This window comes from Coffea eugenioides, chromosome 1 (assembly GCF_003713205.1).
Source record: "Coffea eugenioides isolate CCC68of chromosome 1, Ceug_1.0, whole genome shotgun sequence".
In the NCBI taxonomy this organism is placed as follows: domain Eukaryota; kingdom Viridiplantae; phylum Streptophyta; class Magnoliopsida; order Gentianales; family Rubiaceae; genus Coffea; species Coffea eugenioides.
This window is the reverse complement of record NC_040035.1, coordinates 1,191,469-1,204,719: the sequence shown is the minus strand read 5'-3', so window position 1 is coordinate 1,204,719 and position 13,251 is coordinate 1,191,469. Positions and strand designations below refer to the sequence as shown.

The following is a 13,251-nucleotide window of genomic DNA, read 5'->3' as shown; positions in this document are numbered from 1 at the left end:
GCTCAGGATTGAAATTGCAAACGTTGATGCTTAAAGTTGAAAATTTTGCTTCAAAAAGACAATGCCATCATCAACCATAGAACGAAGCAAAAGTTGGAATTAGCAGCCATTGATAGATTGATGGTTAAAGTTGAAAATTTTGCTAGATTTGCACCAATGAGTAGGAAATTCTTGATTGATGTTGCGAGTTGAATGAGAGATACAATTAGGTATCTCTATTTATAGGGAATACTTGAAAGATTATAATATGTTTGATTTGATGTTGTTGGACAATAAATCAGAAGTTGAGGTATGGGGGTGAGATGGTTACGTCTACAGTGGAAAGTTCACTTTTCTGCCAATAGTAGGCAGAAGCAATGCAAGGAGGCCAACTGTGCTCTGTGGGGACGCACAACCAAGGATGTCCGGACACCACTCAGAAAGCCGGTTCTGCATGGATGTAAAAATGTAATACATTTTAAAATCATAGTAAAAGTCCTCTTAAAAATTTATTCATCATCTATTGTTCAATACTTATATTTGATAAATTAAAACAGTTAATTAAATATTCTATTATAATATAAACAACTATATGTCATTGAGTTGTCAATTAAGTTTCAATTGAAATAAAGATTTTATAATCATTGAAATTATTCAATAAAATTATCAATTTAAGATGAACATAAATATATGGGGATAAGATGAACCTAAATCATGAGGGGTTATATATAATTTTTTAAAATACACAAAGTTATGTGATAAATCACCAAGCTACAATGGGTAAAAGGTAATTTATACAAAAAATCATCATTCCCAGACTTCCCATCGGACAACTATTTAGTGCAGTTGTATTTTGTGCGGTTCTACCCGGTTGTTGTGCGTGTTCAAATATTTTGTGTACAAATATATATATACAAATATTGTACTAAATATATGTCAAAAATTTTATTCTTATACGCCACATTTACTATAAATACAAGATAATAATATAATATAATTATACATCAAATAATATAAAAAGTACAATACGCATAGACCCCGAACCGCATTAAATCCTTTCCCCATATCTAAAAACAAACCACAACACGACAACCAACTAAAAGCAAACTTTTACACGTCTGACTTCTCCGGCTTTTTGGCGAGAGAAATGATAAGACTATCATAGAAGCCTTTGCCCGAGCGGAGAACCTTTGCTGCATTCTTCTCAATCCTGTGGGATAAGTCAGGTAAAATAGCTTCTCCAAAATGACCTGCGAGGATGGGTTCGTAAACTGATCTAACGACAGATGCCACATGCGCTGCTCTAGCATGTTCATCGCAGGATACTGGGGAATGGGATCTTCCTTGGTAATCATCATCAATAGAGAAGCCAGCATCATAAGGGGCATTAAAAGTCTCCAGGTATAAAATTTCAAGAGAACCTTCCTCCTCAACTATGCACTTTACTTCTTCTGCTGAAGCTGCATAGACTGGAACATTGAAACTGTCCAATTTTTCTTCCTCCAGATGCCCCTGTATACATACATATGCCAATCAGCAAGTCAATTCGAATTACTGGACGTACAAGACTTGGAAATCAGCCAATTTGCTAAAACGTCAACTCTAGGAAAAAAAAAACGTACAGTTTTTTTTCCTTAGTTTCAATATGTATATATTATTATTAGAGGTGGCAAATCAACCCATTTAACTAAATTTACCCATACCCGCCCATGAATAGATGGGTATGAGTATCTTAAATTTTTGTATATGGGTATAAATGGGTTACCCAATAATACCCATTTAATAAATGGGTATTATTGGGTAACCCATCAAATCCAATTAACCCATTTAGAATTCTTTTCCCCCCAAGTCTCTTCTTTTCCCTCACCTTTTTTTTGTCAAATTTTTCATTTGTCATGATTAGAGGTGGCAAAATGGGTGATTTGGGTGGGTTTGGGTTGGGTAAAATGGGTAATGGGTATAAGTGAGTCAACCCATTTATATCCATTTAATTATATGGGTATAAATGGGTAAGTCAAAAAATGAGTTGGGTAACCCAATTATCCATTTATAACCCATTTATTCTAATTTTTTACAAGCTCATATAAATTCATTTTGTAAATTAAATTATCAATTTATACCATTTTACACCCATCATTAATTTTAAATATTTACTTATTATGCCAAATAAGTCTAATTATCAATTTTTTTTTCCATCCGCGTGCCATGTCGCAAAATTACATATTATTTAATAATTGAACAATGAGAATCTAAAATTTTGGACTAAATAATATGAAAGTTAACAAAAAAATTTAATCCAAAACTTTGAACCCCTAGTATTTTTTCGTTTATAAATTTAAAATTTCATTTGAAAAGGTAAGAAAGGAAGCTAAAATTTGTCATAAATTGATGATGCTAAAAATGATCAAATTAATAAATTACAAGGAAATAAAGTGATAAGATAAAACCAACAAATAAATATAATAAATAAAACAAAATAGTTAAAAATCCTGATGAAGACTAGCAATCACTTCATTTAGCATACAAATAAAGACAAATTTTCAATAAATACAAATAACAAGCATTCAGCTTCTCAAGCTTCGTACAACTGCATAGCATAAATGATAAAACTCCTCTAGCTCACTGGTGAATGAAGAAAAAGAACGTGAATGAAGAAAAAGGTATCCTTAAATGGGTTAAATGGGTTAGATGGGTTACCCAATTAAACCCATTTAATAAATGGGTATAATTGGGTAACCCATTTATATCCATAAATAAAAATTTAATGTACCCATATCCAATTACTAATGGGCGGGTATGGGTAAAATTAATTAAATGGTTTTATTTGACACCTCTAGTCATGATGTTAACTATTTTTGTTTCATTATTATTATTATTATTTGTTGGTTTTATCTTAGTATTTTATTTTATCTTAGTTTGTTAACTTGCTCATTTTTTAGCATTACCAATTTATGATAAATTTTAGCCTATTTTCTTATCTTTATAAAATGAAATTTTAAATTTATATATGAAAAAAATGTTAGGGGTTCAAAATTTTTGGATTAAGTTTTTATATTAATTTTTATAGTACTTAGTTCAAATTTTTATATTCTTATTATTCAATTATTAAATAATAGGTAATTTTGTGACATAGAGTATAAATGAAAAAAAATTGATAATTAAGTTTATTGAACATTATAAGTAAATATTTAAAACTAATGATGGGTACAAAGAGTGGTATAAATTGATAACTTAGTTTGCAAAAATGAATTTAAATGAGTTTACAAAAAGTTAAAATAAATGGGTTATAAATGGGTAATTGGGTTACCCAATTCATTTTTTGACTTACCCATTTATACCCATCTAATTAAATGGGTATAAATGAGTTGACTCACTTATACCCATTACCCATTTTACCCAACTCAAACCCGCCCAAGTCACCCATTTTGACACCTCTAATTATTATTACTTGTGCTTTTAGTTCATATTATTATTTTTTCCAATACCTTTTTAACCAAAAAGGGGGGAAAAAAAGATAGCTGACAAATCAAATCCCCCTATATTTCTAACTTGAAAGAATTATCTTAACTGTATTGGAGTTGTGTGACCTAACTTCCAATTAAAGGTTACTACCATCTGATTTACGGTGAACTTGGTCTACACAAAGTTTATTCTATCAAGGTTACAAAGGATAAAATTGCATCCATTTTGCAGCTAAGGTAGGAACCCTGAATAAGCTAGCTAGCTATCTAGTTTATTTCAGATAACAAGCAATGAGCATCTGATCATCAAATAGACAGAGAAATGATAACCTCAATAACCAAGTCGTTTATTGACATCTCAAGTAAGTCCATGGAATTCGGGTTGCCGAATTCATCTTCTTTGCAAATGAAAGTAAGGAGCATTCGGCCACGTGAAATCAACTCTTCCGAATGAATCCTAAGAAATTTGGTAAAATCTTTCGTAAATTGATCCAAATATGCCTTCTGGACGGGCGGACGACTTGCTTTGGAAGAGTAAATGCACCCTTTGTTCGCACTGATCCCCAATTCAGTCACCAAACCGCTGGGAACCTGCACGTCTAGAGCTGGTAACTTATGTAGTTGGATCATTTTGTTAGTGTTGCATGTGGGAATATAAATCATGAGCCACGAATTAAATAAAATATGTTATTAGTTTCTTCAGAAATCTCTTTCTTGGATTCCTGTGGATATCTTGAGAATTATTAAAGAAATTTCCATGCATAGTTACTAATGTGTTGAATAAAAATCGTGAACTTATTTTTGCTACAAGAAAAAGTAAAAAAGATAGAAGGGATTAACTCAAAGACCTGAGATAACCAATGCAAACAGTAACAAGAGTGTAAAAAATGCATGGACTCCTCGGGGAAGAGTCTGCCGTAGAAAGAGCCAGGCATTGCGCCTATCAGGCATGATCCTATTTTGCGTCCATTTTCTTTCTCGAGTTTGCGGTAGAAGCTTGGCAGCGACTTGAAAACCGAATTGAAATCATTTTGGAAAAGATCATTCAGAAAAATCTGAATGGTGGGACGTTCTAATTCATTCTTCTTTTCCTGGCCAACTTTGTCAATACTTTGTACAATGTCCCGAACTGTTAAAAGTGTGTTTGGTCCAGAAGCGCATCCCAAATCCGCAACTTTAATGCACTTGTTGATGTTGGGCAAGTTGGCCCGCAACAATTCTTGTACGCATTGTTCAAGGATAGGTTTCACCCTGATGAGAAACAGCTGCAACACATACCACTCCAAAATACAAATGTTAAAGGGGGCAAAAAGACATACTAAGTTAGAGATCGACGTATCATAGCATGATTTACTACTACTCTGTGTGTGTGTGTGTGTGTGTTAAAGAGAGAGATAGAGAGACAGACAGACATTGTAGGATGAGTTCTTGGCGTAGCTTGTATCGCCTTCGCCTCCATTCATATGCAGGACTTCTTGGAGCTCCATTCATACGCAGGACTCGTACATAAATCGAATTGGGACTGCTAAAGAAGGTATCTGTTAATGATTAATTGTGCGAAATTTCGGGCTTAAATAGCGAAAATTTCATAGATGCGTATGCTAGCTAGCTACCCACGTGCGTAGAAAAGTCTATCAATTGGTCTGAAAGAAAGCGCAGAGTCAATGGGAACTTGACACGATTGATAAAAATCGGAAGTTGAGATATGGGGATAAGACTGGTAAAGTTGAGGTATGGGAATAAGCACAACTAGGGAAGTTGAGATATGGGAATAAAACTGGTAAAGTTGATATATGGGGATAAGACTGGTAAAGTTGAGATATGGGGATGAGCACAACAAGGGATGACAACGGGTTGGTACAGGGAGAAGCACAAATATTGAATACATAATATATTATGTACATTGCATTATAATATATACATTATTAATGTACTTTCATTATTATGTACATTATTGTGTATAATAATGTATGATAATGTTATGTATAATATATAATATACATAATATGTAATAATGTATAAATATATATTATGTATAATATATTATATTATGTATATTATATTACAAGCCCTATCAACTGCCTTGAGTGAACCAGGATAGACGTAATCATGGTCTCTCTCCCTTCCATGCAAGAAAAATTCAGCTGAGCCCTCAAAATCACAAAGAATCTCAAAAGCGGGCGCCCATAGAATTGGGCCATCTTCAATCCCTAAAGGTCCAATTTCTTGAGCTATAATTCGGCACCCAACAACCGACACAAAACCAGGCATGACATAAACTACATTGCCAAGCTCAGGATTTTGGTGAACCCATATTCCAAGCAGAGGAAAGACACCAACAATAAACCGGCAAATCGCCTCCTTTCCTCCACTCACTAAGATCCTTATAAGGAACTACCCCCAGTTTATCACACTGTGCAAGCCAGACCTTCTCAGAGGCCACTAATTCACACAGCCCTCGACAGCAAAGGCCAAGATTACCTAAATCCTTGGGAGTGGGGGACTTGGTGACTATGATTAGAACATCATCTGGTAGATGCAGAAGCAAGCTAGATCCACACTGATCAGGCAACATGACAAAACAACACCACAAATTCTCTTTTAGGCTTCAAACTTCAGCTATAAAAATCCCCTTTTGTACATGAAAAAAGCAATGTAATCATACCCTTTGGGGTTTCAAACTTCAGCAACAAAAGCTATGTTCTTTTCTGAGCATATAATTGCAAATCCCACAACAAATCAAGGAAAAACAAAAAATCTATAACTGTAAAAACCTCCAGTAACTTGAGAGTAGTACATACTGAAAAAGCTATAGCTCATACCTCTTCAAGATCAAAAGAATAGTATATACTTTAAAAAGCTATAGCTATAGCTATTCTCATAGCTTATCCAACTAAGAGAAATTTTGAGAACAATATATCAAAAGGGTTTGCCTTAGATTCTTGAAAGATTCCCCTAATCAGCTGAAACCCAATTGTTATGCCCCAGATGCTTCAATTTCTTGAACTTCAGAAAGGGAGTAATTAAGCTTGATCAAGGAAAAAAGAAAGCTTGGAGATGATCACAGAAATCATCACCCAATATGAAAAGGGATGATGTCCATATAATTGATCAAAGCTGGAAGTCTGGAGTATTTTAGAAGGAATTATTGAGAATGACAAAAGATGCATTGGAAAAGGAATTATCCCTGTCCCGTTTTTGCTGTATGACTTGGGAAGGGCCCTCTCCTCCAAACTAGGCCAGCTTGACAAATGGTGGTTAAACATTGACGTCCAAAATCGTTGTTTGCTCTACTCATATGGTCCACTAGGCAGCACGCACTCCCCACGTTTCCATCTTTTGCAACCCCAAAAAGCTCTATATCTTTTCAGTGACAACTAAGAAGAAGCATCAAGGACAAATGTTCTGAACTAGTACACGAAAAAAATTTTGGAGCTTCAAACCTTGATGAATTAATGGCAGCAGCATCGGAACTTGTTTTTTGAACACTTCTGACATGATCACGGTGTACTAAAATAGGGAATTGTGAGAGGTGCAATCACGCTGATTTTATTTATAGCATATTTGTTTTGGATAACAAATCAATCATTATTTAAAGCAATCCAACAGCTAAATACTAAATCAAAAGCATACTAATCCAGCATAGTTTTAGCAGTAAAGCTAGCAAAGTAGACAACATACATAAGGATAATAAGTTCCCACACAAAACTGAAGTCCTAAACAAAAGACACCAAATTGTAACTACAAAAAGTCTTTAGAACAGTCGATGGAGGTGCTTAGAAACCAGCATATTCTGAGTTGGATTGAAATGGCCCTTTGTCTGAAGGTGTAATGTTACTGGACACTTGACTAGAACTTGCTCCAACTACAGTTCTTTGTCCTGAATTGCCACCAAAAACTGGAGTTTGCTTGAACATTGCTTTCCCAAACCTTGTTTGCCTTATAATGACCTGTACAGTTCAAGTGAATGTAACAAATAATTATTATTTCCATATTGGCCTTTAACATGATATATTGAAGTAACCAAATACCTGAGTATTTGAAACTGGATGAGGGGGTCGAAATAGTTGGACCGGTTGAGGGTACATTGGAGCTGCAGAGTTGGACTGATTTGCACCTAGTTGGGACCCTTGAGTTGCAACATTCTGGGTTGGTTGTCGGGTCCTTGGCTGACTTAGACAAGCAGAAGCATATTGGTTGGTTTTTTTGTTTCCAGGTCTTGAATAATTCCTTCCCACACCATATGAGCTTCCTCTTTTCCTACTTATAAGGGACTCACCAATGAATGACAATCCATCAGGACCAAGAGGATTACCTCCTCCACAAATTCTTCCCCTTCCTCTGCCAACACCTCTACCTCTATGTACTCCTCTAGTTGCACCTCTACCTCTAGCATAGGTGACAGGAATGTCAATTGTTTCAACTCCAATTTCTATGATTTTTCCCTTATCCTTGTCCTTCCTATTGCTAGCAGTATCTGATTTCTTCCCTTTGTTAGCATCCTAACCAAGCAAAAGACAAATAGTTTGAAATTAAAATATGATCAGAACATACTATGACAAAATAAAGTAGGCGTATTAAAAGACTTAACCTGTTTAGGAGGTTCTTTGCATCTTCTCTTATTGTGTCCATATGCACCACAGTTACCACATTTTGCTCGTTCATAGTGTCTACTAATTGAAGTAGCACTTTTCAGCTCATTTGGTGCTTTCTTTCTTAACTTTTTTGACCTACCAGGTTTGGTTCTCTTAAAGGGCGGCAAAATAGGATCATATTCATCTTCAACCCACGTGTTTTCATCAGGAATAGGTGTGATCATGTGCTGATATGTCAGTCCATATGCGTGTTTGCTATACCAGGGATGAACATATTCTAGAATATTAACGTTCATATGCATAAGAACTGCAACTGCATGAACACATGGTATTCCAATTAGATCATATTTTCTGCAGCTACAAGATCTCTTCCCAATGTCAACAATGGCATTTTTAACTCCAATTACAACCTCAAAGATCTCTTCACCAGCAAGTGTAACATCACATGTAGTTGCTCCGAGTCTCGCCTCCTCAATTTTCTCCATAATCCTAGGACAAATGTCACCCGTAAATGTAGTCAGTGCCTCTCTTTTCTCTTGAAATCTTTTCATCAGTTGCCTCCTGATCATTTCCATCATAGTCAGTATAGGCTTGTCCCTTGATCCTTTAATAAATTGGTTGAAAGACTCACATACATTGTTGCTTAATAAATCACACTTAGACCTACATGAGAAGTGAGATCTAGCCCATGTGTTTAGAGGAATCTTCATCAGCCAGTCATAGGCAGCTTGGTTTATACTTTTCAAAGCATTCATATGCTGCTTGAATTCCTTCATAGTATATGCTGATGTAGCAAGCCAGAGTAGTTCGTTCAAGTCATTTCCTTTATACAATAGTTTAAAATTTGCATACAAGTGTCTAATGCAGAACCTATGTTCTGCTCTGGGCATGATTTCATTGAAAGTCTCAACAAGTCCCTAAAAAAATTAAACATTCACATAATTAAGAAAACCAAGAGTAGCATATGAAAGAAAAAAACATTTTTTAAAAAAATTGAATGAGTAGAATTACCTTTTGCCTATCTGATATAAATACCCACCCCATATCTTCTGGTCTTCCAAGTATATCAATCATCAATTTGAGGAACCACATCCAAGAATCTTTGCATTCAGCTTCTACTACAGCCATGGCAAGTGGATACATTTGGTTGTTTGCATCTCTACTCACTGCAGCAATCAATTGACCTCCAAATGGCCCTTTCAAGTGACATGCATCCAAGCCTATGACAGGCCTACACCCAGCCAAAAATCCAAGAATCTTTGCATTCAGCTTCTACTACAGCCATGGCAAGTGGATACATTTGGTTGTTTGCATCTCTACTCACTGCAGCAATCAATTGACCTCCAAATGGCCCTTTCAAGTGACATGCATCCAAGCCTATGACAGGCCTACACCCAGCCAAAAATCCAAGAATCTTTGCATTCAGCTTCTACTACAGCCATGGCAAGTGGATACATTTGGTTGTTTGCATCTCTACTCACTGCAGCAATCAATTGACCTCCAAATGGCCCTTTCAAGTGACATGCATCCAAGCTTATGACAGGCCTACACCCAGCCAAAAATCCCCTTTTTTGTGCATCAAACGTAATGAACATTCTCTGAAAATGTGCAGGTGCAGTAGGTATTGTTCTTTGAACCTCAACTTTAGCCACACTTCCATTGTTCTGCCTCATTACCATCCCACAATAAGATCTAACCTTCAAATATTGATTCTCATGATCTCCCTCAATTCTCTTCTCGGCTTTCCACTTTGCTTTGTACGCTTGGTCTAAGGATACAAATACACTAAAATCCCTTTTTACAGCCTTCATAAGAGCTGTAACATCCATTTTTGGATAATCAATGAACCTGTCGATGTATTTTTCAGCTAGCCAAGTAGAAGTCACAGCATTCATTTTAAACTTTCTAGGATGCACAATGTGTTCAGTCATATTCTTAATTTGAAAAGTGCTGCTGTCTTGTAACTTAGATGCATGGATTCTCCAGGGGCATTCCTCTTCAACACACACCACGGTAACCTTATTGCTATCATTTTTCTTGAACTTGAATTCATAACCATTTCTAATTGAGTTTTCTCTGAGTGCCGCCCTAAATAGTTTACCATCTGTGAATTTCATCCCTAACTTTAGAACAAGATTTGACATATCTTTCTTTGCATCAAAGACTGGAAATTTCCTTTCAAAACTTTCATCATCAAAATTCAATGGAGCATCTATATTGTCCAAACTAGTCTCACAACTATCATAGTCATTAGTGTTGATGGCAATTTGCTGCTCTATGCTGAAAGGTGCAGCACTACACTCTTCTTTCTTTGACTTTGTTATGTTGGTGAATTCATCATCATAAATGTCTCCATCATTAAAATACAACATATCTTCAATTGAAATACTCCTAGTGTCTTCACTAACATATTCAGAACTGTCATTATCAATTAACCCTTAATTGATAAGGCCCATATCAGTTTCAACGTCATTCACAACCTCAATATCAGTCATAGGAACATCGAGATGCAACTTTTCTATGTAAATCAAAATTGTTTTCCTACCATTATACATGGCACACATGTCCATCACATCAATGTTCCCAGCTAAGGGCTTGAGTCCACCATCCAAGTCACTATCTGGGACTAAAAAGTACATGTTGTATTCTCCAGATTTATAACCTATTCTTTCAGCTTCTTCTTGCACATCAAGAATACTACACCTATCAGGGTCTATGTGGGTGAATGCTATAGTTCCCCCTACATATTTTGTTATTGCTCTCCTCACCAACATGCCTCCATGATGGATTTTGAGTACAAATTGAGTATCAACCATGTTTTCTGCATGCAAAGACACACACAACTGAAAACAGTAGCTATGAAAACTATAATTAATATACTTGTTTATGGTTCCAAGTCCTTGATTACATGATCAAATCATAAAATATTATGCTCACGGGACACATGCACAAAGGAAACATTATCTACAAGAACAATAACTTTTTTTTTCATTGGACCATTGGTAAACCTATAACCAATGCATGAAATCAAAAAATCATATTCCCAACACATATGTCTAGATTCACAGCAAAATCGCTTAATCCAAAGCGGTAGCTTCATGCAGACACCATGCATGAAATCAAAAAATTGTATTACCTTTGTCTTGCCTTTGTCTTGATTTCAACACTACTCTTTCTCAGCCTTTGTCTTGCCAACCGATCAAGCTATTCAAACACAGTAAGATCTAACATTTAAATAATAATGCCTTTTTTTTTGTTTTTTGATAAAAAAAAGTAGTATTTGAGCATCCAAGAGAAATAAGCGAGTACGACAGAAAACCATAAATACGAATAAGTTGAGGCGGGATAAACTATAGGGTTTCCTATAGATTTGGCTGCTATGGGGTAGTTTTGGAAGTTCAGAAACAAATTTTGGGTAAACCGGTCACATCGTTTCTTTTTGTCTCCTGAGTTAACATGATTTTAAAATGTGCCAAAAATGGATAGTTGAAGGCACTAGATTGCTGCAATTAAAAGTTTAGGGCGCACACTACCATTCGGTGATAGTTCGAAGGTGCAAATTGTTATTAACCCTAAAATTTATGACTGCTGGACTGACGAGGAAATGTGACAGCAGAAGAAGCTTATCACCTAGAAATAGGTGTAGCCACGGTTTAGGTTCAATTAAACTGAAATCGGAATCAGATTTTGAAATCGAAACCAGGGCCATAACTATAACTGAAGGTTCATGTACAGGTTCACCAAAAATTATAATCGAAATCAGAATCGAAGATTTGGGGCCCATTCCAACTGTCTGGAAAACATTTACTATCTAAAGTTAGTTTAAAATTCAATATCTATAGTTAACATTCAACACCAACAACCCTATTTCTAACCCATCAATTCATTATCTCATCTCAACTGCAAGTCTAGACCCCATAACTAATATAAGTTCAAGACGAATCCAATCTAATCAATAATTGGGTATTTTTTTTATAAATTTTGCATCATTTTTCTTTTTCTTGCACATGATAATACAATAAAATTCTTATTATTTTATATATTCATTATCATTTTTCTTTAGAATAAACTTTATAACAACAAATATTTAAGCATAACCAAACACTACAAGAAATTTGACCTTTTGTGACAACATTCACTGTGACAATACAGAAACTTGTCACAATTGAAGACTTTAGTGACGAAAAAAAAATCGTCATTATTGATCGTGGGTTCATCCGTCAACAGTGACAACAAGGAATAAGTCGTCACGGTATGGATGGCGCGAAACTGTGCAGTTTGGCGGGAGATCACCATTGTGATGACTGGAAAAGACGTTGTCACTGTAGGACCAACTTCAGTGACAACGTTTTAATATCGTCACAAAATGGTGATACGTTCTAAATTAGTGACAACGAATAGTCGTCACTGTACAAAGCGTTTATTCTCATCCCACTTTCACTAATTCTACTATGTCACCCTAATATTTTCAATATGGCCCATATGTTGTAAATAAATTTTATTAATTCTAGTAGGACACCCTAACTTTTGCTTTTTGATCCCATATATACCACCTTAATATTTTCAATATGGCCCATGTGTTATAAATAAATTTTATTAATTCTACTATGACACCCTAACTTTTACATTTTGACCCCACATACCGCCTTAATTTTTTCAATATGGCCCATGTGTTGTAAATAAATTTTATTCATTCCACTATGACACCCTAACTTTTACATTTTAGCCCCATATACAACCTTAATTTTTCAATATGGCCCATGTGTTGTAAATAAATTTTAATAATTCTACTATATGACACCATAACTATTACATTTTAGCTCGATATGCCACCCTAATTTTTTGTATATGGCCCATATGCTGTAAGTAAATTTAATTAATTATGTTATTTCGCTGAACTTTTATATTTTAGGTCCGTATTTGATAAACTAATCTCATTAACTCTACCATGACACCTTATCTTTTGCAATTTAGCCTCGTATGTGATAAAGAAAGGTTTTATTAATTCTATTATGGCACCCTACGCTTTTACACTTTAGGTTGTGTTCATCATTAGCAAAATGAGGAAGGTATTGTAAAAACAATGTTTACCTATTTTTTAATTATTCCAAACGTAACTAATACCTAGTTATAAAGTTAAAAAATATCATGAATTCATTATTTAGTTCTCTTGAAAACATATGGAAAATTACTGATTAACATAGTGTGAAAATAAT

The 13,251-nt window shown here is 35.0% G+C and overlaps 1 protein-coding gene across 1 annotated transcript; it reads right to left on the bottom strand.

The window, feature by feature from the left end:
* Positions 1 to 1,075: 1,075 nt before the first annotated feature.
* LOC113760785 (3,7-dimethylxanthine N-methyltransferase-like) lies at positions 1,076 to 4,996 on the bottom strand. Its single transcript, XM_027303507.1, has 4 exons — positions 4,853 to 4,996; positions 4,289 to 4,705; positions 3,771 to 4,031; positions 1,076 to 1,491 (listed from the first exon to the last, which is right to left on the bottom strand). The coding sequence occupies exons 1-4, from the start codon at positions 4,925 to 4,927 to the stop codon at positions 1,090 to 1,092; spliced, it is 1,155 nt and encodes a 384-aa protein (XP_027159308.1). The 5' UTR covers positions 4,928 to 4,996; the 3' UTR covers positions 1,076 to 1,089.
* Between the last annotated feature and the right edge of the window lie 8,255 nt (positions 4,997 to 13,251).